Raw genomic sequence first — 25,188 nt, 5'->3', positions numbered from 1 at the left:
AAAGTAGTCTTTACCCAGAATAGCCCACTTCAGAATCAGATATAAATTAATCATAGTTAGCGATCCATTAAAATGTAAAGCGGGGCTACTTCAAACTGCTTTACTTTGCGCATATTGGTAAATACCTGAGAGACTGAACTCAGGCAAATTCAACCCACAACAGAAAAAAACACGCCCCCTCTAGCCGCGACCTATTGTATCAAAGGAGCGCGTGTGTGTGTGTGCCTTTGCAGCCTCGCGCCTCATCTCTGTGTTCGGTCGGTTTAAGCCGGATCCCACATTTCGCAAGGTTAGCACACGCAAGCTAGCACGATGTCGAGGGTGTACATCGGACGACTGAGCTACAGGGCCCGAGAGAAGGACGTGGAGAGATTCTTCAAAGGCTACGGGAAGATACTCGAAGTCGACCTGAAAAACGGGTAACGTTGAGGCTCTTTATCGATGTCCGTTGTCGGTGAAGCTGCACAGGCCGCACCGTGACTATAACGTGCAGTCTGGGCCTTATTGTTCGCTGCAGCCTGCTACTGCTATCTAGCTAGTTAGTAGCGTTTGATCTTTACCAATGAAAACAGCCGAGGATGTAGTACACTGCGAGGTCTTGGCTTTGCTTACTGCTTGTATTTCTTGATACGCTACCAACGTAGAAGTTTGGGTTTGTGAGCTTGTGCGCTGTCGCGACCACTTCTAACTAGCTAACGTTAGCTAAGGTTAGACGTGGCAATGTCACAGGCCGTCGTGTGTATTGCAAGCAGACCGCAAACTAAGCAAGCGTGAGTTTAGTCACAATCGTGTGTAACTATAGATTGGATCCGCTTTATACTTTCTACTGCAGTCCGGCAACAAATGGTTTGTAGGAATCTCCGAGATACTTGGTCACGATCACGCCCCAATATGTCATGTTCGAACTTCTTTGTTCAGCCGTGCATTATTAGCAGTGAATAAGAGACGACATTGATACTACTGGCTTATTTTTAGGTTTTGAACAGACTTCACCCGTTATGTACCATTGCTGTAACATTTCTGTTCATTTTTCATTACTATACAAATATTTGGGGTTTTGCTCTGCATTTCAGAACATAAAGTATTATTTTATATAAATAATATAATCTTAGCAAAATTTCGCATTCACAAACGTAAATACTATTTTATTTAAAGTTTTTATAACTGTCATGCAACGATTAATACTAATTATTCAGCACTCAACAAAGCTCAGAGTATAAAGTATTAGTGCAGCTTGTTTTTGTCTGTCCACCCGTCCAGAATATAAAGTTTACAATAGAAGACAAAGAAGAATTGCATTTCTTTTTTGAGAATATCCAGGTTAGTTTTCTGATGCCCATCCAATCGATTAATCAACTTCATATTTTCACGACCTCGCATCAACATCACGCAAGCAATATTATACACAAGACAGTTGAGCTTTACATCGTCTTAGTTTGTAGCACTTATTTGTCTTTCAAATTAACCAGCTTGGAAGATGTGATCGTCTTTCCTAAAATCATCTGTGAATGAGATCTGTAACCAGGTCCCTCTGCTCAAGAACACCTTTTTTAAAGGAGAATGTGACACAACCGTGACCAAGATTACATTTCTTTGTTCTGCTATTGCGTTAAGTGATTTGTGGAGGTGTGTATGGGGTGTCTTTGGCCAATCCTCCTCTGTGTTTTCGATTATGTTCATCCAAATCCTTCGTTGTCGCCAGGTCTTAACATGTTCTCTTCTTTCATAAAGGTATGGGTTTGTTGAATTTGATGACCCACGTGATGCAGATGATGCTGTGTATGACTTGAACGGCAAGGAGTTGTGTGGGGAGAGGGTCATTGTGGAGCACACCAAGGGACCCCGTCGGGATGGAGGTTATGGTGGTAGTGGCGGAGGCGGTGGTGGCGGCGGAGGCGACAGAGGCGGCGGCGACAGAGGTGGCGGCGATAGAGGAGGCGGCGACAGAGGTGGCGGCGATAGAGGTGGCGGCGACAGAGGCGGCAGCGACAGAGGTGGTGGTGGAGGAGGTGGTGGAGGAAGAAGTAAGTGTTCAATGGAGAATTGTTTCTTTCACATGGATAATGTCATTTGATGAGGGATTTCATTCATTACAGGAAACCATTGAGCTAAATTTCAAAGGGCCAAAAATTTAAGTCCTTGGTGGCTGATGTGCATTCAATTCATGTCCTAGTGTAGGTTTGACTCTCTGATCAAGGTGGATTGAGTGCAGATGCACTCCAGCTTTTTCAATCCCAATGCCAATACCTGGGTATCGGCCGAGTACCGATTCATTACCCGTTTGTTTAATAAGCCGTATGCATCTGTGTGGAAGTCACCATTCTTTTTCATCAGGCTGGACTGCAGCATTGTTGTTTTAATTTTTATATATATATATATATATATATATATATATATATACACACATGAATATAAAGATACTGGATTAATTATTGTTAAAAAGAATTGCAATTCAAGTGTAAACCCCTTTTTTAATGCAGCAACAAATAGGTCGCACGGCTCTACTGATACCTCATCTCCATTCATTCTGACTGAACAGAGTCTACTTGTGCAGATTTAAATGTAACCCCCCCCCCCCCCCCCCCCTCCTCAATGAATCCTCCAGGGTTCCGATGGCCTGCTTAACATAAAGGCATGTCTCTGTTTCTGGATAGGGCACTTAACTTAGCTTAGATGAGCACTCCAGCTCATTACAACACTCAACAATTGTTTTTTGTTTTTTTTAGTTCAGCAGGGGTGGGAAGATATTTCCACATCAGTACATGACACGATCAAATTTGTGTGCACCAGAGCCACCAATGACTTGAAAGATCTTTTTGGTTAGAATTTGATGGATTTGAAAATGAAGTTACATGTGATGGGGAAATGGCTTACTGATGGAAAGGATATAAATGTCTTAATTTGAATACTGTAAACTTACTATCTGATTGTTAAATATCCTGTAATCTATTGATGTCTTATTCCGTTTTTTATTTTATTTTAAATGATTGTCAATTTAAAGGTAAAGATTTAACAAAGAACCTCAATGTTTTAATTGAAAGAGTCCTTTGCTGACTGCCTGCCCCTATTGCTGGCCATGGTGTCCCCCCTTTCCAAGAGTGTGGTTTGACCATTCTGGGCCCCTGGGCAGACCAAAAAAGGGAGCCATTGTGAATGAAGACCGCTTTTCCAATTAGGCCCAGGCCGGGTGGTGAGGATGCCATGGGGTTAGGATCAGATGTGGGTTCGGCTCTTATAGGTGCCTGAAAAAAAGAACATGTTTTGTAACAGTGAAATGTTGTTAGATAAGATAGCTTAGAAACTTGCTTTAGTTCACCGTAAGTACTTCTTGATCAGTTATGTTTTAGATTTTCTTATTTAGAAAATAGGCATATTGACTTCTTTTTTTTACCAAAATTGAATAAGCTACAGCTGTGTTAGGTTTAGGTTTTTGTAGACATATTTTTATTTTTTTAGGATATAACCAATTATATATTTTTTCACCTTTCTGATTTTCCCCTTTTTTCTTTCCTTTTTCCCCAAGTGAACATTGATATATTTTGTAGTATGTAGCTTGGAGTTCAGTATTAATGCACTACCACAGTTTCTTTTTGGTCCTCATTTTTTTTCCTGTCCTTTCCTTGTTGCCTTAAAAGGTGGATATGGCCGCTGGGGAAGAGACAGATATGGTCCACCGATAAGGACAGATTATCGGCTCATTGTTGAGAATCTTTCCAGCCGCTGCAGCTGGCAGGACTTGAAGGTATGAAGCTTTTTTTTTTTTAAGTGTTAAGGAAGTGTTGTCCAAAAGCCAATAAGTTATGCATCTGAAGTGTTAAGAATCCCTATTTTAGAAATATAAATGCACAAACTGTCAACCAGTTTAACGTGATGTACTCAGTTTGTCTGAAAGGCTTTACTTGATGATGCATTTCCTCAACAGTCACACAGACTATTGAAATGGATAATTGCTGTGCAGGCTATTAAAAATTAACTGAAAAATAAAAACACAGAAGAAACAAATGGAGGCTTCACTCCCACCTTTCCTCAGAAAAAAATACACGGTGACAATCTTTAAGATGGCCGTGCTCACGCAGTTTCTCCATTTTGAGTTTGTCAGCGTGTCTTGCATTTCTCTCCTGAGCTGAGCGTGTCGATAAAGTCGTCCCTTTCCCCTGATCGCTGCGTTTCCGTTTCTCTAAAGGACTACATGAGGCAGGCCGGGGAGGTGACTTACGCCGACACCCACAAGGGCCGGAGGAATGAGGGGGTGATCGAGTTCAGGCTCTACTCCGACATGAAGAGGGCTCTGGAGAAGCTCGATGGCACAGAAGTGAACGGCAGAAAGATCCGGCTGATCGAGGACCGCCCCGGAGCCAGACGCAAACGCTCTTATTCTCGCAGCCGCAGCCATTCCAGGTAATTGCACAAGGCTTCCTGGTGCATGTCGTTTCTGACTGTAGCAGTAGTATGAGTAATTGTACTGCAATGCACTAGGATTTAAACTGTGCTTGAAACTGGTGACAGATGCAGCTTCATACAATCCCTTCTGCTTGTTGCTAATTGTTACTACCCGTGTTCTCAGGTCCCGCTCCAGGAGCCGCAGGTCTCGCAAGAGCCGCAGCCGCAGCGAGAGCAGCAGTCGCAGCCGCTCCCGCTCCAGGTGAGAAACCTAAACCGTCAGAGGGGATGTTTTGCTAAACGCCTGGCGATTCTGTCGGCAATAGAGCCGTCAATAAACGGAGTAAACTAACTTGAGGACGTCGTCTTTTTAGATTTCTTTGTTCTTGGTACAGAGGACACGCACGTCCTAGTTCAGTTGCTGTGTCCAAACTGCATTCATTTTCACAATCAAAGATTTTGGCGCTCCAGTAAGTAAGATGAGAGCACATGTTTCTATGAATAGATTTTCATGAACGTGCACAGGTGCATGTGCCTATAGCTGCTGACAGCAAGCAGAAGCCTGATATCTACAGCTGTTTACTCTAAGCAGGCCATGGCCACATGGCCGGGTCCCTCTGATGGGTCATCTGCCTGTCATAAACACGGGGCTGAATGTGGCAGTGGAGTAAAAATACTCCCCACGTCCTGTGTGGAGGTTTTGTTTTTTAAAAGTGAAAAAAAAGTTTGCCACAGCAAAGAATCAAACAATAAGTTCTATCTGGTTTTGTCCACAGAGCGGCGTCCAACTCCCGCAGCCGATCTCGTAGCAAGAAGAACAAGATCAAGGTCAAGAAGGAGGAGGAAGAGCGCAGCAACGGCGCTCTAAAGAACAAGGAGCGCAGCAGGAGCCGCAGCCCCAAAAGCAGGAGCCCCAAAAGCCGCAGCCCCAAAAGCAGGAGCCCCAAGAGCCGTAGTCCCAAAAGCAGGAGCCCCAAGAGCCGCAGCCCCAAGAGTAAAAAGAGCAAGAAAGACGTGAAGAAGAACAAGAAGGATGAGTCCAGGTCCAGGTCTCGCTCTCGTTCCAGGTCTCGTTCAAGATCTGGGATTAAGGATCGCTCCAGGAAATCCGGCTCAAAGAGCCGCGAGCAGCCCAAGAGCGAGGACGAGGGAGGCGAGGCCGAGCGTGGCTCCCGCTCTCGTTCACGCTCCCCCGCCGAATGCAAAACCAGAGCCAGGTCTAAATCCAAGTCCAAGTCCAAATCCCGCTCCCCCTCCCCCGCCAAAGCCCGCTCCCACTCCCGCTCCGCCTCCCGCTCAGAGTCCCGCTCCAAGTCCCGTTCCAAATCCCGCTCCCAGTCTCGTTCTCGCTCCCGTTCCCGCTCGTAGTTCATATTTTGAACAGTTTTGTCTTGATCCCTTCTCCCAGTGTCTCCCACTACCCGCCATTTACATTTCCCGAACCCCTCCACTCTCCCCCTCCCCCCCCTCCTCCCGTTTTTTGATAAATAGCTGTAGATGACCAGGCACTCGACGTCTTTTATGCACACGCTACTCCATTTCATTTGACTTTTACTCTGTATTTTTTCATTAGCTCTGTCTCGTATGGGGGTGTTTGTAAAACAGGGTGCAAATCTCAGTTTTATAAGTTTAAATGATGGTATGGTGCGTGTCTTAGCCTTTTTTTAATCCAATGTAGAAGCATACTGTTTCGTCAGAAAGCCTGGTGGGAAGAAGTTCCACCATCTCACCTTTTTGTGAAATCCTTGTATCATTTTATTTCAGATTAAAGAAACACCTGTTATACATTGGATTTGAGTTTTTGTATTGGTCAGTGAGCTATTGTCTTGATTCCAATTCTAGCAGCGTGATATATATATATATATATATATTATTTTATAGGACAGTTGGAGCAAATGTTAATCTACACAGATTTCTGATGTCTGTGGCTGAAAGAGTCCCAAAGAAGATTCACTATTTGTGAACTAAAGTGCCCAGCTCGGTCAGAACAATATCTTTTTGAGTTGTTATAGATGTATTTCAGTAAGCGCTGAATGGGCTTCAGGCAGAAAAGGGAACTAAAATCAATTGTTTCTGATCCTTCCATGGCATTTAATAATAAAACCATCTTTGAATGTCTAAAACAAACCATCTGCCTAAAATGTGTTCCAATTATGCAACTGTCAAGTACAAATACAAAGCATTTGTGGTTACTGGGTTAAACTTGTTTAATATAAAATTGGCATTTAGCTTTTTCTGGCTGTTGGCCACCTTAAGCTCCGGCAATGAGGTTAAGATAAGAGGTTTCTAATGAGACCTTAATGATGGGATGTTAGGGGCCGATTCTACTTTAATCACCGGGTCCCAACGTAATAATCACAAATGGCAGTTAAACCAATTTCTAACATTGATGGGCTGACTTCAAAATGTTGTGGGGCTGAAATCGATACTCTAAGGTCAATCAAAAGCATAGGCCAGCACTGAAAAAAAAAAAAATCTATCGGAACTAAATCATTTCAATTTATAATAGAAAATGTATTTTCTAAAGAGAATAGACCAGACGGATGTTCAACCTATTGAGCTCTGTGGTGCAGGGCCAGCTGTGTCGCTCCCAGAGCGACTTATAAAGCAGGCAAACGAGTATTGAAAATGAATCATCTGATCAGCCTTTATACAGACCAACCAAACTAGAACGAATATTGGCCCATAAATCGGAGCACCCGTAAGCCAAAGTTATGTTTTCTGCATCTACATGATGTAAATTGTCATCGGAGCGCCTGATTGGATGGCGTCCTCCAGTAAAAACAGATCTTCCATGTGTGTTTGGTAGGATAACCGTGGATTTACAAACATGTGTGCTATAAACTCTTATTTGAATTCATGGTCGGAGTAACCAGTGGCCAAAACAAAGGTGAGACGAGCATCTCGATTTAAATGCAGCCATTTTATAGCATATTATTCGTATAAAATAGATACAGTCATCTGAGGAACCACAGTCCATACAGATGGATACACAGGATGCTACATCCATCCCCTCACAGAGCTCAACACATGTAGAGGTCTAACTTAATATTCCCTCATCTGTTAGCATGTCATTCAGTCCTGGTCCTTCACAAAGCGGAGGCACAGCTCCTCTTCATCGCTCTCTGTCTGAGTGCATGCATGCTGATGCCAGACAGGTCGGCAGTCTATCCAGATCGATCCATAAGACTGTCAGTCGTCATCCTCTTCTGAGGAGGAGTGCATCATCTCGTCGCGGTAACACAGGCCCAGCAGGCGCAGCTCCTCCAGTGCCTCCTTGTAGTCGCCCATTTCGGGCCCCTGGGAGAGGAAGCTGGGGGCCACGCGGCGGATGTCCAGGGCAATGGCGCTGCGATGCAGCTCGGACAGCCACGAGCCGAGAGCGGGACCCGACTGGAGGGACGTCATGACGGGCGCGGAGGAGACCGAGGGGCCCCGAGCTGCAGAGATGGGATTCATTTATTTAAAAAAAAAAACGTTTGTTTTAAGGTACAAACAGAGTGAAATAGAAATACACTCACAGCCAGGCGGAGGAGTCTGGCTCTGCAGGAAGCCCTGAGCGCTGAGCGACTGACTGAATATCTGAGGGAACGGTGGCGTCAGCGCACTGGGTGTAGACACCAACTGTAGACCCCTGAAGAGACGAGATAGAGGGAGCAGGGTTGGGTTAAAATACATACATATTTATAGATATATAAAACAAGTAAAATGATTGGTTGGTTGGCAGCATGTGACGGGGTGGGGACTCACAGAGGAGACGTAGGATAGAAAGATTGTATGTAGGACGCCAGGACGTCCTCCCCGCTGTGGAGGCCGTGCAGAGGAGTGGCTGGCTGAGTCCCTGGAGGCAGAGAGCTGGTGGATGTAAAAGAGTTCAGCGACACAGTAAAAGGTCATATCAGGTTTGATGTCTGCATCTTTCTACAACTCATTTTCCTCTGACTATCTTCATTTGTAATCCTGTTGACTCAATGTGTTCTTTTTTGCATTTTTGTTACCTGACTTTATGGTTAGTTCATTTATTTTTGTACACTTTCTATACATGTAAACTCTACGTTGTTAAGCACTTTTCAAACCGTCCTTACCGCTCATGCTCTTATCTTTTTTAGCACAAACTTGGCTATAAATCTGACTCATCATTTTCATCAATTCAATTTTTAAGTATAAAGCCAAAATATTAAAGGAAAAGTGACAAGCATCTAAAAATTTTTTTTTGAATGTAAGAAATAAAACTATAATCTTTTTACACGTAAAGGGATTCTTCCACAACTAATTTCTGTCTTTTTTCATTGAAAGTCGATGTAGAAAGTTATGGTGTGCAGATATAAATGAGACGCTTAAACTGGTCTACCCAGCTTGTCTTGACTTGATATATAAATAAAGTTATATAATAACAATAAGATTTATTTACATAGCACCCTTCATAACATAAAAAGACGCTTAAAGTGCTCGACAATAACACAAAACAATAAAATTCAAAAAATCCACAACAATAGAGATACAAAATATACAACTAGTAATAAAGTTGATAGTGGTAAAAAAAATCAATGTTAAGATATAAGAACCATAAAAACAAAAAACTAAATGAACATTAAATAAATATTTAGAAAAGGGTGGAGTAAATAAAAGCAAGATTGTAACGTGTGGTTCATTGTTAACATGTTCATGAACGTCTCACCTGGTGAGTCTCTGGCCCTCGAACCCTTTGAGTGTCGCCCACTGGCCGTAGCAACGGCCGTCGCCAAGTTCCGTGCAGGCCGATAGAGGTTTCCAGGGCAACTTGTCCGCGCAGGCGCTCAGGGCGTCGGGGAGAGTGCCGCCGTGCATCATGGGAAAGGGGACGGCGCCATAAGCGGCAACCACCTAAGGTTTCAAATCACACCGTGAGCCCAGAGGCTTCAAAACAAACAGTGGGTTAAATCCAGCAGCAGGAGGTCACCTTTCTGCCAGACACGGCCAGCGAGTCCGCCACCTGCCACATGGGGGAGCTGTTGTTCTTCAGCCTGTAAGGCAAAGTGAGGGCATCGAGGGCCAGAGCCAGAACAGAGCTGGAGTGGTACCACAGAGAGGGCTGAGGCGGGAAAGACAGGAGACACACGGGACCGTTAGACACCGACGAGATCAGATATATATTCATGCACACACGCACATACAGGAAGAGTGTCTCAGAGTCTTAACAGGACCTTAGATCGCAGTCTTAAAAAGACATTTAATTCAAAGACTAATCGTGTGGTTGGGTGTTGCGCTAGTTCTTTTTATTTTCATTCATCATCACCATGTTTCTCTCAATTTAATTTATGTGTTCAATCAAATTGAATTCAAACAAAGTCAATTAAATATGTCAAAATAAGGCATTGAAAAGCTCTTAAAAAATATCAAATCTGACCCAGTTAAACTTCCATTAAACATATCTTTAAAAGTCTAATAACAACAAATAAGTGATTTAAAAAATAAATCAATCAAAGGCTCACATCATAATTTAGGTGGGGGAACGCTACAGGAGCTGAGGGCCGTCTGCCCAGTCCGCCACGCAGGGTCAACGGGCAGAAGAAGGAGCTGTGGGCGGCCATGTTGACCGTCCCCAGCGCGCAGTTCAACACGTGGTAGAGCTCCTTCATCGGAGTCTGTGTGAGCGGGAAAGAACACAGTGAGTTCAGAGGCCCATTCACAAAACATCTGCTGTCACGCACCCTCTTAGCCAGAGTCGGCTGGAGTTCCGTGACTCACTGTATCGGGGTGACTGACGGGCGCCATCCCCCAGGTTAGGATGCCTCTTCCGCCGTAAGAGTCCTGCAGCATCTCCGTGACCTTCGACCCCAGGCCGGCGAAGCCATCGGCCAGGTCACAGAAGACCTGGAAACCCTGAGATGAAAAACAGCACGAAATATATCAGCAACGTTTTAACGGAATAACTTACGATTGAGCGTTTGGGAAGTTTAACCTGAAATATCTGTTTAATATAATACAGTACAGTCAAATAAAAAAAAAAAAGAGTCTTACCTGAAGGTAATCGCACTCCTCTACAAAGAAGTGAAGTTTGTCCTCCAGCTGCTCGAGCACCGAGCCCTGCAGGAGAGCATCTCCCTGGCCAAAGGCCTCCAGACGGTGAGCCTCCCTGCACACAAATAAGAGACATCACTGTTTGGGGTGCAGGAGGGAAGAACAACAAGCTTTTAAGATGGCTATGCTGTGGCAGCATTTTTGTCTTTATTTGTTTGATTAGTGATTATCACTAATGGAATATGACAGAATACATTCATCAACATCTGAAAAGGAAGAGTGGGGATCAAGTGCAGCGGACATTGCGACGATCACGGCCGACCAACCAGCCAGACCAAACGCCACCGAACGGACCCAGGGAGGAGAGCCGAGATGGAAGCTAAGCTAACCCAGCTAGGACCTCCACTACCCAGCATGCTCCTGGCTGTCTGACGCCCTGTCGCAGAAAAATAAGATGGATGAAAGCAGCGGGAGGTCGGTGACTGTGCAGTCCACATCGTCACAGAGACCTGGATCCATTGTGGTCCAGGATCAAGCTGCACCTGACGGGCTGACAGCAGGACAATGTTTCTCCTCATGTTGAAGTTTTAATGTGAAGATGTCGGCCATATTATCTGACCAGAGAATCTTTTTTCTTGCTGCTGTTTACATTCTAATTAAAACAATGCACTACAGGAATGTACTACTGTTTTTGTTTTTGTTGTCATGCGTTTTGTGGTGTTACAAATGGGTTAAAACTGAGCAACCCTGTGTTGCATAATGACAATAAATGATCCTTGAATCCTTTAGATTGAGCCTGCAGAGAGCAGTCTGTGATTAAAGCCCACATCTGTGTAACGCCTGACATCTACTGGAGAAAAGCAGTTCCTGCACCGGCTGGTCTTTGGCACCACCTGATTTTTTAGGGAAATTAAATTCACCTCATTTCGGCGAAAGACAGTGCAGGAAGTGCGACGTGGCACCTTACCCGTCATGGTTGTACTGGTGGATGACGGAGACGGTGCGAGGGTGCAGGTGGATCCTGAGGAAGTCGGACCACACCTTCACGCTGCCCTCCAGGCGGTAGCCCTTTTGGACCCGAGCTAGCTGGCTGTTCACGGTTTCCACACTCACTGCACCTGCTGGGCGGGGGGGGGGGGGGGAGTTTCTAGAATGGTCGCTGCCGAGTGACACTAAATCTTGAGTATGTCGTGCAGAGTTTTTAAAGAAGGTTTCCTTTAAGGGTTTTCTCACCTGAGCGCTGAGGCAGGGGACTGGAGTAAACACTATCTTCAGCAAGGACCTCCCCTTTCTGGAGACAAGAAAACAAAGCTGTCAGGTTAACTGTTTGTATGAAGCTGCAACACTACGCCTCTACTGTAGAATTAAAAAAGAACAAACAAAAGCAAACATGATGTGCATTTCTATAAGCAGTGTGGATGCTATCAAGCTGGTAAAAAAGGTAAACAGACGGACACCTTTGTACACAAATGTACAATCAATTCATCAATTCATACTAGATCAAGATACTTCTTCAGATGTACAGACCACCATTATTATAAATGTCTTGGCATCACTGTGTCAAGTCAATATTGTGAAGGAGAATCGTACGTGTCGTTTCCACCACAGATACTCACATCCAGCTTGTCCAGGTCTTCGAGAAAGGAGTTCTTCTCAGCTGGACTTTCTTTGTGCATCATGAGGCTTCCCTCCCTGCAGGATGGAGCGCATTTTTGTAACATAAAAAAAAAAGACAAAGAATTGTCCAAACAGAAATCTGTCGGGCCCTTAAATGTGTAAACACATGCGCATGCAGAGACTGTTCTTTACCACGTGGCAGCGGAGGTGTCGTTGCCGGCGTCATACAGACTTCCCTCCTGCCGTAGAGTCCGGAGACTTCCTGTTATGGACAGAGAGAGAGAGAGAGAGAGGCAGGTGATTCAGTTGAGCGAGCATCACTAGTTACTGTACGGACCTGTATCCAACTAAGAAACAAAACCGTTAATTATGTGATTAAACTAGTACACACAACGTACATTTAAATCAGAACAGAAATATAAAGCTGCTCCAGCAAAGCAGATGTTTTCAGCATTAATTTAAAAAAGCGTGCGATAGGAAGACGTTACCTTTGAGATCCATGGCGATGAGGCGAGGTGTGTGGGTGACATGTCCGCCCGTAGTCTGTCCTTCACGAAACAGGACGTCACTCTGGATCTCACTCGGTGGCGTCTCTGGATCGTACGATAAAGACGCATCCTGCATGCAAACACAAGCCCGTCGTCAGTTACCCGTCACAGACTGAGATGGTAAAATGTGTATTGTCTTTATTTAAATACACAATAGCTCCATTTACACAATGATTTCGTTTTTAGACCCTTTACTTGAGAATAAACACTCATACCAAACTGTGAAAATACTCCAAGTAAAAGTCCTGGATTCAGAAAGTAAAAGTATGTAGGTATTCAGTGTGCAGTAAAGTACTGTTACCTGTCAGTATTGTACTGTATATGATGCCACTGTATTAATATTACTGCTGAGTTCATATGTACCTGTGTTGTATTTTACTGCTGTAAATGTTTTTAAGCCCTTTATATAAAGTTGGGTAGTTTAATTTATGATAAGATCATCATATGTTATAGAGTCTTTTTATCATGAGCTCAGATAAACAGTGTTGTTTTTGTGAAGATGCAGCTTTTTCCAGCTGGTCCAAGAGGCTGTTTTTTAGATAGTGTATTTGGCTTAAGAAGAAAGAGAATTTTCTCAACCCATGAAGGAACAATTCATATTTCAGTTTATCAGAAAAAATAAACAAATGTGGATATACATGTTTTTCACTGGACAGTAAACGTATAAAAGAGTTTTAATCTGAAAAGGAACTAAAGTTGTCAGAGAAATGGAGTGCAGTAAATAAGTACGATATTTCCCTCTGAGGTGTAGTAGAGTATCAACCACTGACTGTATACAAGAAGCTATCAACCACAGACTGTATACAAGCTATCAACCACTGACTGTATACAAGAAGCTATCAACCACTGACTGTAAAGAACAAGCTATCAACCACTGACTGTATACAAGAAGCTATCAACCACTGACTGTAAAGAACAAGCTATCAACCACCTCTACAGGACATCTTCTGCTGGATGCAGGAGGCTCAGAGATGACAATGAGAAAGTAGCTCAGCATCTCCGTCATTCAAACAGAGGCTAATATCACGTTATTTATCTAAACCGGTTTTAAGTTATCATATGAAGCGATGCCTCTGTATCTTATACCAGAGAATCGCACCAATTTCGGTCAAAAATATGACAATCTGATCACAAATATACTGCTGACTTCAGATTTGATAATTAGCAGCGTTAGCATCATAAAGATGACCACCGTTATCTTTATGAGCTTCATCCAGTCGCGTGTACTCGGCCTGTTTAAAGGACCACACAGTGCACATTCACGTTGCTGCTGACATTAGCCGTCTCTGCAGCTCGGAGGAGAGATCGAATACTCCCTGAAGTTTGACGACACATGCGACGCTAACGTCAGCTAGCTTAGCGTTAGCCGCTTACCTGTAAATTCCACCAGTGAGTCCCAACAAAGTTTGAATAATGTCCCAACTGAAGAGTGATGACTTCTCTACTAAAGTTACTCATTGTGGCGAAATTCAACAACCAGTATATAATGTAAAATCGTCTACAACTTTGAGCATGATGGACGTGTTTGGGACATGGTTTTGGAAATGACAACACCGACCAGCAACAACCAAACGCGACGTTGTGCCTCACATGAAAGAGCTTCTATGATTGGCTCAGATAAATGTTTGAAGAAATGTGATTGGATGTGTAAATGACGTAGTTCTTAAAGTCTGGTTTCACCGTGCCTTAGCCTGCACGTGCGGTCTCTGCAAGCTAGTCCTCTCAGTTTTAGCAAAATAGAAATAGAGAAGGACGTTTTATATGTGCATTTTAAAAATAATACATGGATGTCCAAATGTATTATGTAATTATTATTATTTTTGTTGTATTGTCAAAGAATAAATTGTTATGTAATATTATAAAAACGGTTTGGAAAATTGTTTTAGAATACCAGAAAAGAACAACAGCAATAAATACAATAAAACATATTTAGTAATATCTCTGTAAATACTGACATTTTTCAATAGTCTGGTATTGAATTGAGAATATTTCCATTAGAACGATCATTTCTTTTGAAATGTAAAATAGAGAATTCCCATATAATCAGTGCAGTACCCAGGTGTGACAGCAGGTGGTGGTATTTTGTAGAGTGTCGCATGTAATAAACTGAAGAGAGGCACCGAGGAAGAGAAGACGAAGGCGACGGCGACCATGTTGATTTAAAGGAAGAAGAAACACAATAGAGGAGATTTATTTCAAGTAAAAATCAGATTATGAAGCGAATTGTAAAGGAAGTAGTTGATCAACCACACACTGAATATACCTTGTAAAAACAACAGAGGTACTAAGGTAGGTCTGCGGTGACACGGAACCGTCCAATTACCGTTAAAAACATCCGAGTTGTTGAGAGCTGGCTAGCACATAGCTAACGTTAGCGAGTGGAGTTATTTGAGCTAAATTAGCCCTGAGGCTAACGAGCTTGCTAATTGTGCCATATACAACGTCAATAATTAAATTAACAAGAATGTTACGTCAACGACATTTAATGCTATAGGCGCCATACTTTACACATATGTTGTCATATTTCGTAATTAAAAGCTCATTTAAACTCTGCGGGTGTTCAACAGCTTAGTGGTTTGTTAGCTTAGAGCTAACACTGGCTTAGCTTTAGGAACGTTAGCCCAACAATGCTAATGTTGTTTCACCTGAGACGCAGCTTTAAGGTAACGTGATGTTATTGATTTTATGAAGGAAAATTAACCAAACCTAACACAGATGGTTGGAATATGTCAAAGTTAATAATAACGGTAAATGTTAACCATATTGCTGAAAAGGTTTGGAAATAATGAATAACAAGAATAACCTGTCGGTCATGTAAAAGAAAACCCGAACGATACGAGCCGACAGTTTCAAGCTAGCCGAAGTAAATGAACAGAAAGCTAGCTGCTCGGAGCAACTTTGACCGACTTGCGGTTTTTGAGTAATGATGTATGCGGGGAATATTTGATTTAACTCAGTCAGACCTATAGTCTTTACTGTAGGCCAGTCTTATTTTAAATCCTGGCAGTTTGGGCTTCGCTAATCGGCCTCAGATGATTGACACCTGGCAAGTTCACCTGTGCAATTAGCGAATTAGCTGTTAAAGCCTTTCACCGAGGTCTGGCGAGGTAGTGGACATCAAACAAACTATTCGTTTTGTTTTAGCTTGATATCGCAATATATGTGCTCCTTTAGTCTGTAACTGTTGGCAATAACAAGCACCCATCATAAGTTACAAAACAACGTGAATTATTGAAATTGCCAATCAACATCATTCATGAATCTGAAAGGAACATCTATTTGGTGCAACAGTTCACAACTTATCTATCTATCTATCTATCTATATATATATATATATATATATATATATATATATATATATATATATATCTCTGCTTTAGGAAATTAATTTCACAATTTTCTGACATGTATATTGACCAATAGATAAGAGGCAGGAAACAGCAGAATAATTCATAATGGAAATAGTTAGTTGGAGCCCTACTACAGCAAGATCTTAGTATTGGATTCTTGATATAAAATCTTTGCATTGAAGAAGATTTGGTAGTAAAGTTTTGGTAGTTTTTATTTGATGGATTACTTAAATGGTGTTCCAGAGGCAGTTTCCTGTCAATTGCTTGAGTGATAATAAATTGCCTATGTTTTTTTTACCCTTTCGGGTGGATTTAATTTTTTTTTTTTGCATTTGTTTTTAGGTTACATGTTTGAGTTGTTGGCTGACTTTGAGGAGGTAGCGGGTTGATCACAGCCGCACTCACACACTTCACACACCGACCTGAAGACCTGTGGTGTCTGTGGAGAGAGGTGTCGAACACCTGGAGGAGAAAGGAAGCGCACACTGAGGACTCAAAAGGGGTGGAAAGCTTTTTGGCTTTGGACTAGAAACCCCCTTTTGTTTTTGTGAATTCAGGATCCAGGTTTTTTTTCACACAGTGGAGCGACATATCCACACACAGTGGAAACAAACGGAGAGCATTACAGACTATATGATATTGGGGAAAAACGTGTACAAAGGTGGACATCCTTTTTTGGAAGAACAGGGATATTGAGCAACTCTATGGACTCAAAGTGGAAAGAGGAAATGTTCAATTTAGAAAGACAAGTTTAAGCATTGAACTAAGATTATATTGAAGAGGCTGTTCCCCAAGTTCAGATTGCCTTAGTTGTTCTATTTCAGGACTTGAACCGCTTTGATACTTGTTCACATATAATTTTTCTATATTGTGGGCAAGTATATACATGCATATGAATGCAAATTTCTCTTCATTTTGAAGAGCTCTTGTGTAAAAACGTGTCTTTTGTTTGTTTTGTTGTTGTTCCTGTACGTCAGTCACTCTGTTGTTGAAGGGGACCGAACTGCACGTACATGTGTATATGTAAATACTACCAATTGACTTCAGTTGTGAAAGCTTTGGACTTAAAAAGAATAGAGAATATTGTTTGTTAATGCTTTATTAAACTTTTTTACTTTTGAAGAGAATTTTTAAAAAGAAAAACCTAAGAGGCAAAAATCTAACACTTTTGAAGAAGAAGAAAAAAAACAGAAGCAAGGAAAACGGGACAAAATGGCCACTGCCAGAACAGAAAACGCTGGCCCGGTCGTCATGGGACTGAACAAGCAGAACGGGCAGCTCAGAGGACAGACCAAACCCGCTTCAGTCCAGCCAGCACCCACAACTCAAGGAAAGACTTTGGGTGCTCCCCAGATAGCAGGCAGTGCTGCTCAGGACGGAGGAGGCATCAAGTTTGGAGACGACTGGAAAAAGAGCCTAAAGCTCCCACCCAGAGACAACCGGGTCAAGACTTCAGTGAGTCCCGCTAGACAGCGGTTTGTCTAATCTTACTGAATCTGAAAGCTGGTGTTCTGCTGTCATCCTAACCGTCCTGTGTGTCCCGTAGGATGTGACGTCCACGAAGGGGAATGAGTTTGAAGATTACTGTCTCAAAAGAGAACTCCTGATGGGCATCTTTGAGATGGGTTGGGAGAAACCTTCCCCTATCCAGGTACGGCTTCTTTTTGGTCACATTGTATTTGCTTGCCAGATGAACCTAATGTAATCCTCGTCCCTTTTTTTATGAAAAGGTCTGATCTATAGAATCCCAATGTGCAAAAATCGTCATGTAGAGGATGTCTGTGTTGCAGCATTATGACACTAGGAGTCACAGAATGAGGCTAAAGATAATGTATTTATGTTTTGTCCTTGCAGGAGGAGAGCATTCCCATCGCCCTGTCTGGACGGGATATTCTGGCTCGGGCTAAGAACGGAACAGGGAAAAGTGGAGCTTATCTCATCCCACTGCTGGAGAGAATAGACCTGAAAAAGGACTACATACAGGGTGAGACGCTGCATGTAGTTTTACACCGTCTCTCATCCTCTCAACCATCTACGTCACTTTTGTCCCTTGTTCATTTGGTCGTCATTTTGTTTCCTCTCTATCTTCCTTGCCCCTCACTGCGTTATCTGTACCCTCAGTGTCCCTCCTACTCTTAGCATATCTCTTGTCTGTAAGCTGTTTCTTTGTAAATCTTTTTGCCACCAACTATATTTGTAACCAGTACTTTTTTAAAATTTTTATTCCCTAGCACTTGTCATGGTGCCCACCCGTGAGCTGGCTCTGCAGGTGAGCCAGATCTCCATCCAGATCAGCAAACACCTGGGGGGGGTCAAAGTCATGGCCACCACCGGGGGCACCAACCTGCGAGATGACATCATGCGTCTGGATGAGACCGGTAAGAAGCCGCAGTGTGTCTCACTGACCGACTTCATGGACAAATGTCACAGTATCAGCTCTGTATGTTGGCTTATGGAGTTCATCTGGTGTTAAGAAAGTACACTTCTCTGTTTTTGTTTCCAACAAATATAAGATAAACATATTTCAATGTTTTCACCTTTTCCACATCAGTGCATGTTGTCATCGCCACGCCTGGCAGGATCCTGGACTTGATAAAGAAGGGAGTGGCAAAGGTGGATAGAGTCCAGATTATGGTGATGGATGAGGTAAATATAAAAATATATATATTAAGACATCTGCTCATAATCAGTAGTGTGTGTACTCTAATGCATCTCAATTCTGTCATTCCATGCTCATCAAATTCAGTTGGTTTTTGCCTGCTTCCTGTTAAATTGTCTCCGTTTCCTCTCAGGCCGACAAGCTGCTGTCTCAGGATTTCGTGGTGCTCATCGAGGATATCATCAGCTTCCTGGCCAAGGGCAGGCAGATCCTGCTCTACTCAGCCACCTTCCCCATCAGCGTGCAGAAGTTCATGGTGGGTAGTCGGCTGATTGCTGCACCACTCGGCCAGCCCGATGGCTCGGGGCCACTTGGCACCGCTTGGCTCACACTGCAGACCAAGCTGTTCTCACACGGTGTCCAGATCTGTGCTTGTGTTTGTCTCTGGTATACTTTTTAAAGGGCCGTCTTCAGCGAAAGCAACTCGGCCAACAGTCGCAGGATTTAATAGTTTAGATTCTGTAAAAGTCTTTTTACTGTCTGTTGGAATGCTGTACACTTTTCTGATATCGGTTAAGTAAAGCTATATTGAACTGTAAGAGTTAAATATTAAACGAAACAAACTGATCAGATGAAGTTTGTTCATGATTGTACATCAGTTTTTAAATGCACACTCTAAACTATTGTATTCTGCGCGTCTCCTTGCTGCAGGCCAAGCATCTTCAGAAACCTTACGAGATCAACCTGATGGAGGAGCTGACTCTGAAGGGCATTACTCAATACTACGCCTACGTCACGGAGAGGCAGAAAGTCCACTGCCTCAACACACTGTTCTCCAGGGTAACTGGCTAATTAGATATTCACCACCCATGCATTTTAAACTGCCAGCCAACAAACCTCTGTGTGTTGTACTTTATCCCAATCACAAAAGTACAGCAGTGCATTTTTGAACAGTCTAGTTTAGCTTTTTAAGGTTGCAGCTAACAACCTGCTCCAGTTCCTCTTTCAACAGTAAATTGGTCAATTTAGCAATTTGATCAGAACCACAAGACGCGTGGTTGATCCATTGATCCATAACATATTCTTCTCTCTCGCTCACAGCTTCAGATCAACCAGTCGATTATCTTCTGTAACTCCACTCAGAGGGTGGAGCTCTTGGCCAAGAAGATCACTCAGCTGGGCTACTCCTGCTTCTACATCCACGCCAAGATGATGCAGGTGAGGACGAGAAATGGCTGAAAGAAATGATGCCTTTTGATGTCTTATTTAATTTTATTTAGATGGCCACTCTTTTGCTGCATGATGGCCTCTTTTGCAGCATTTTTACGTCTTTGTTTGTTTTCAGGAATACAGAAACCGCGTGTTTCACGACTTCAGAAATGGACTGTGCAGGAACCTGGTCTGCACTGGTGAGTTTCTCTTGTAAGCAATCTTTTATGTTGTTTTGTCAGAAAGCCACGGAGGTCATCAGAGATTGAAATTTACTTTCTTCCAATAGATCTCTTCACCAGGGGTATTGACATCCAGGCTGTCAATGTAGTCATCAACTTTGACTTCCCCAAGAATGCTGAGACTTACCTCCATCGCATTGGAAGATCAGGTATGTTTGCACCGCTTCATTATTTGAAGGCCTCACTGTCTCTTTTGTGGAAAGTGGATTGAAAACAGGCTTTAGAAGAAGAACGCAAAGCAAAATTATGATTAAAAATATACATACAAATACACAAAGAATCGGTAGCTTGTTTTAATAAACGTTAAGATGAATGTTTGATGCAATGTGTTGAACTTGATACTACTGTTGTACTTCCATCTGCCCAGTTTTACATAGTCTTACTTTGAAAGTCTTTGGACACTTAACAGGATGTGAATTGGTTTTTATTCCACAAAGCGTGTCTCGGTTAGGAGTAGATGAAATAAATAAGCTGGTTAGAAGACAGTGATTTTGACTCCATTTCTCTCTCAGGGAGGTTTGGTCACCTGGGCTTGGCCATCAACCTGATCACGTCAGAGGACCGCTTCAACCTGAAGGCCATCGAGGACCAGCTGGTGACCGACATCAAGCCCATTCCCAGCAGCATCGACAAGAGCCTCTACGTGGCCGAGTTCCACACGTCCGGCGCCGACTGCGACGTGGAGGAGATCGAGGAGAAGCCAGGACGCCAACAGGACGGCACCTAAAACAGGCGAGACGCTTTGAGATGATAAGTAGACCTTTACTGCTTTAAAACATGAGACTCTTCTTCCTAACCAGAGTTTTTATGTCCCCTCCAGGACGCTACGGGCTTTTGCACAGACATCATCGCACACAGGCAACTCTTCAGTTCCAAATTTCTCCCAGAGCCTGTCGAGTGGACGCAAAGACTGTTTTTTTTTTTTGTTTTTTTTACATTTCCTTATCTTTTCCACAAAAAGCGCTGCCTCATTCTTTTTTTTTTTTTCATAATTAATTGAGAAGCCATATTGTTTTGCACCAAACTCAGAATGGACCGTGCATCCTGCGTATGAGCTTAGTGTTTCTTTCCTCCGAGTGATCTCGGTGAGACGACACTCTGCTGTCCTAAACGGAGTATCGGAGCTGTTCTGAAGCCGTCCTTCTCAGAGACAGTTGTCATTGTCGGCAGCGAGGTCGGCCTCTTTTTAACCGTACAACGGTGCACTCGCACCAGCCACCGGTCTGTCCACCTAACACTGTTGTCGTCACTCAAGTGCCTTACTTACTCCCATGTGCACTCATCCTGTCATAGCCTGCTGTCTTCTGTCATGCAGCAGAGTACGAGCACAAATACGATGAATTTAATAGTAACCCGAGTTTATTTACACATCCATTATGCAAGGGAAAAAGACAACACACACACGCTCTCTCTCTGCTGCTGAGAGGTGTGTAGTAACACGGCTCAAACTCCTTTTAAAAAAACCATCCTGAATGTGAACGTTTATTTTTAATGTGAACGTTGCAATAAAGAAAAACAAGGGCAGCTTTATTTAAATACTGCGTGACTGTTTCCCCCCCCCTTTCATCATGAATAGTACACGAGCAGAGTTAATACGAGAAGACTGCTCGACACACAAGCCCCCGTTACTGATCCATGGAGTTTAGTTGGCTGTTGCTGGTGAGTCGGCCTGCAGACGGCTTCTGTCTGGAGGTTCTTTGACATTGATCCCGTTGGGCTGGTGAGTACTGTAAACCTGTCGGGCCACTGTAGCTGTGAAACTGGTTTCTTCTCCTTCATGCTGCAGCAGCGCAGGACTAATGCATCAGAGGCTGTTTCAGAACAGCTTTGACACGAACGTCTGCATCGCTAAGCTCAGACACAGAATGACGGGTCCATGGAATAAATAGTTTTTGTGGAAGTTGGTGCAAAACAATAGTTAGAATTTTCTTTTTCTCTTTTTGCCGACTGCTTCAGAGTCGGTTCTATTGTGTGGAAATAGTTATTATTTACTGGAGCATTATTTCTTTCTCCAAATACTGAGGTAAACCTTTCTTTTTAGGCCCCATCGTGACAAAATCCAAGTTGGTGAATGTATTGGTTGCCAATGTGAATACTCAGGCTGGATGCCAAGCTCTTGAGTTGTATCGCTGCTGTCGCACTAGAAACTGCTCTTCAGAAACCTTATACTGGATATGAAATGGTTTCATGGGAGTCTGATCAGTGTATAAAGGTCTACATTGACCTTTTTAATTTAACTTGTACTGAAACTAGAAAAGTCAGTTTTCTTTCTGCAGCAGCAGCGATATCTTTTTATTTTTGTCTCCCCAGCACAGCTATGTTTTATGATTCCCAGCATGTGAGGGGCGGGCTCTGTGTTTTTGAAAGCAACATTGTAGCATCTCTGAACAGGCAGCTGTGACTTCTTTGTTTTTGTCCTCCCCTTTACAGAGCATCACTAACGTTAAAAAAAAAAAGACGTCAAAAGAGAGTATTTTTGCTTTTTAAGATTTATTTTTGATGTTGCTTAAAGCAGTTTGAAGAGGGGGGGGGGGGGGGTGAGGCTATAGCACTGGGTCATTTGTGGAGGGTTTTTTTTTTTGTGGGGGGTGGGGGGGGGGGGGGGTACCGGAGCCAAGTGTGTTATCAGATGCTTTCTGGGCATCTTGATTCTTTGCGTCTCTCTGGCACTTAAAGCAAATATAAAAGCTTTGATTTAAGTTTTGTTTTTTTTCTTCCTCAAAAGTACATAAAACACCTTGTTTTGTTTGTGTTGTAAGTGCCAGAGAGTTAAGTTATACTGGAGAGAGCTTCTGGAACGCAGTGAAGCGCTGTGATCTTCTTGAACCTGTTCCATGTGACGGATGATCAAAGTGCTTCTTCAGCAACTCAATCCATTTTCCACTAAGGCAATCTTTATACGAGGTGTTATGAATCATTTTGAGGAAAACTAATTGTAAATGATTCATTGTTTACACTAGTCGTTTACAATTATACAAAAAAAAAGAAAATACTTTGCTTCATGAGCGGAGGAGGAGGTTGAATTTTTATTTTTTATTCCCTTTTATTTTTCCTTGAAATACATTTTCAGGATTTTCATTGAAGCAAAACCAAAAAAGGAGAATGTTGGTGTGTGTGTGTGTGTGTGTGTGAGAGAGGTGTGTGTGTGTGAGAGAGGTGTGTGTGTGTGAGAGACGTGTGTGTGAGAGAGACGTGTGTGTGTGAGAGACGTGTGTGTGTGAGAGACGTGTGTGTGTGAGAGACGTGTGTGTGTGTGTGTGTGAGAGACGTGTGTGTGTGTGTGTGTGAGAGAGACGTGTGTGTGTGTGTGTGTGAGAGAGACACGTGTGTGTGTGTGAGAGAGACGTGTGTTGAGTTGAATGAAAGAAGGAGATGAGAGGTATGTTTGAAGCAGCAACAGGCTGAGTTTAGTTAAGAATCATTACGTTTACATGCAGCTTTAACTAAACCAGAAATTCAGACAACTTGGTGAACTTGGTAATTTGGAATAAGAACGGAACTGTCTGTTTAACCGTGTGAGGCTGCGTGTAAACATAATTATTTGATGTCTTTTTGTCCGTGTCGGTGTTTTCATGCACAGACTTGTGCATTTGTCGGCGGTGTACGACGTCTTAAATATCAGTGTGGAGGATGTTTACAGTCAGGGATGTGATTTTTGTTTCTCCTTTTCCATCGCCCTCTTCCTCCGGGAGCTTCAGTTTGTGGACTAAAACCTCATTTCTAATCACACTTTTCTGTTCTTCTCTGTTTTATGTCCCCGATCACGTCCCTGACAGTCATTCCATCGTCTCCTTTGTGACCCAAATAACAGCAAAGATCACACAGATCTACAGCGGAACCTGTCGAGACCCTTTTTAAAGGGATAGCGTTATGATTGGCTCCTGGCTACAAACTAAATATTAGACTTCATCCCAGAAATTGGCTCTCAAAATCCTCAACCCCTTTAAGAAAAACTACTCGAGTGTTTATATCTCCGGCCATGTGTTGGACCTGTTATGATGAGTTTTATCAAACACAGTACAACCGATGACTGGAGCTACGACGCTAAAGACCTCGAGGACAAAATGGTGCATCACAAAGGAGCTCATGATGAATGTTGAGTGATTCTGTTGATTTTTGTCATCTGGTGGTATCGAGACGTCTTTGTCTGTGTGTGTGTACACACGTGTGTGTGTGTGTGTGTGTGCGCACTCTGGCCTTTAGAGTCCGGAGTGCTTAAGGGGGGGTGGGAGTGATATTTGTAAAACTTGTTTGAAAAGGGTAACTTAAAAAAAACAAAAATGAAAGGGTGAGGTTTTGGATACAAAATGGCAGTTCTGGGATTCTCCAAATTCTAAATTAGTGGGAGCTTCTTGACCTTTTTATTAACGGCTGAACTGCCCCTAATTTCTGCTGTGCACAGCTAAATTGAATTGGATCTCTTGATTTGCTGCACTAATGAAGACTCACCCGCACTTCAGGCTAATTCAGCCAAACGTAACGAAGAACTCTGCAGAATTGCTGCAGTAAGCTGAGGGTTTAAGTCCCCGTTGTATTTCCCCTGCAACATGGACAGAAAAGTTGGACAACATTTTTTTGTTTTGATGTAGCTGAAGATAAAGTTGCAATTGTAGCGTTTTGTCTACAGCGTGGATATGAAGGAGTGGTAACGGTATGATTCTAATTTGGCTCGCAAACATTTTGGTTCAGTTCGATGTCTCATACTTGCATTGAGACCCTCCTTTTTTTAATTTGAGTTCTTCAGGCTCCTCTGTACTTATTGGTACCTTGGGGCCCCTGCTGCTCCCAAAACAAGTTTCAGCCCAATGTTCAAGTGAGTTGCATCATTTTTGGACTTCAATTGTGATAACCTAAAACCAGACTCCATGTTTGGATGTCTATTAATTTCCCTCCTTCACTGTCCCGTGATTTCCTTTTCATACCATTAGAATGAAACTGTTCACTATCGGATGGTACCAGAAGAAAAGAAAAAAAAAGTAATTCTTGCATCGTTTGTTTTCTTTCCTTACAAAATGCATAAGAGAGGCACAAGGTATTTCATCGACTTGTGTTGATCACTCTGTCCTCGACATGCAGGGGTTATAAAATTCAATAAATTGATTTGGAAATTACTTAGCCTGGTGTGTATTTTATTATTGACTCGAATACATAATGTGGTCTCTTAGTCTTAATAGCACTGAACTCACTCTTTCTGTGTGTGGAAGGGATTTCCTTTTTGATGACATCTTGCTTTTCTTCTATGG

At 42.8% G+C, this 25,188-nt stretch overlaps 3 protein-coding genes across 4 annotated transcripts; 2 read left to right on the top strand and 1 right to left on the bottom strand.

The window, feature by feature from the left end:
• Nucleotides 1-213: 213 nt before the first annotated feature.
• On the top strand, nt 214-6,165 carry LOC142964983 (uncharacterized). The gene is made up of 6 exons (XM_076105630.1): nt 214-419; nt 1,732-2,024; nt 3,636-3,742; nt 4,184-4,398; nt 4,565-4,642; nt 5,157-6,165. Exons 1-6 carry the CDS (start codon nt 313-315, stop codon nt 5,746-5,748), a joined length of 1,392 nt encoding a protein of 463 aa, XP_075961745.1. The 5' UTR covers nt 214-312; the 3' UTR covers nt 5,749-6,165.
• A 282-nt stretch (nt 6,166-6,447) lies between these two features.
• Nucleotides 6,448-14,088, bottom strand: msto1 (misato mitochondrial distribution and morphology regulator 1). Of its 2 annotated transcripts, none has more exons than XM_076105624.1 (14): nt 13,920-14,088; nt 12,486-12,615; nt 12,190-12,259; nt 11,997-12,072; nt 11,614-11,671; nt 11,348-11,501; nt 10,381-10,495; nt 10,108-10,242; nt 9,852-10,004; nt 9,320-9,451; nt 9,059-9,243; nt 8,131-8,235; nt 7,902-8,014; nt 6,448-7,820 (listed from the first exon to the last, which is right to left on the bottom strand). In XM_076105624.1, the coding sequence occupies exons 1-14, from the start codon at nt 14,001-14,003 to the stop codon at nt 7,573-7,575; spliced, it is 1,758 nt and encodes a 585-aa protein (XP_075961739.1). In that variant the 5' UTR covers nt 14,004-14,088; the 3' UTR covers nt 6,448-7,572. The 2 variants fall into 2 exon arrangements, with proteins under 2 accessions (XP_075961739.1, XP_075961740.1); XM_076105625.1 differs by having other exon boundaries at nt 11,348-11,498.
• Nucleotides 14,089-14,676: 588 nt separating this feature from the next.
• Nucleotides 14,677-25,056, top strand: LOC142964914 (putative ATP-dependent RNA helicase ddx6). The gene is made up of 13 exons (XM_076105486.1): nt 14,677-14,834; nt 16,238-17,350; nt 17,442-17,546; nt 17,750-17,879; nt 18,127-18,273; nt 18,447-18,541; nt 18,688-18,810; nt 19,206-19,334; nt 19,596-19,712; nt 19,840-19,903; nt 19,993-20,094; nt 20,458-20,677; nt 20,766-25,056. Exons 2-12 carry the CDS (start codon nt 17,108-17,110, stop codon nt 20,670-20,672), a joined length of 1,470 nt encoding a protein of 489 aa, XP_075961601.1. The 5' UTR covers nt 14,677-14,834; nt 16,238-17,107; the 3' UTR covers nt 20,673-20,677; nt 20,766-25,056.
• The last annotated feature ends 132 nt before the right edge of the window (nt 25,057-25,188 follow it).

The sequence above is a fragment of the Anarhichas minor genome, unplaced genomic scaffold (assembly GCF_050575085.1).
Source record: "Anarhichas minor isolate MPS153535 unplaced genomic scaffold, ASM5057508v1 ptg000033l, whole genome shotgun sequence".
Classification (NCBI taxonomy): Eukaryota; Metazoa; Chordata; class Actinopteri; order Perciformes; family Anarhichadidae; genus Anarhichas; species Anarhichas minor.
This window is presented reverse-complemented; position numbering and strand designations above follow the sequence as displayed.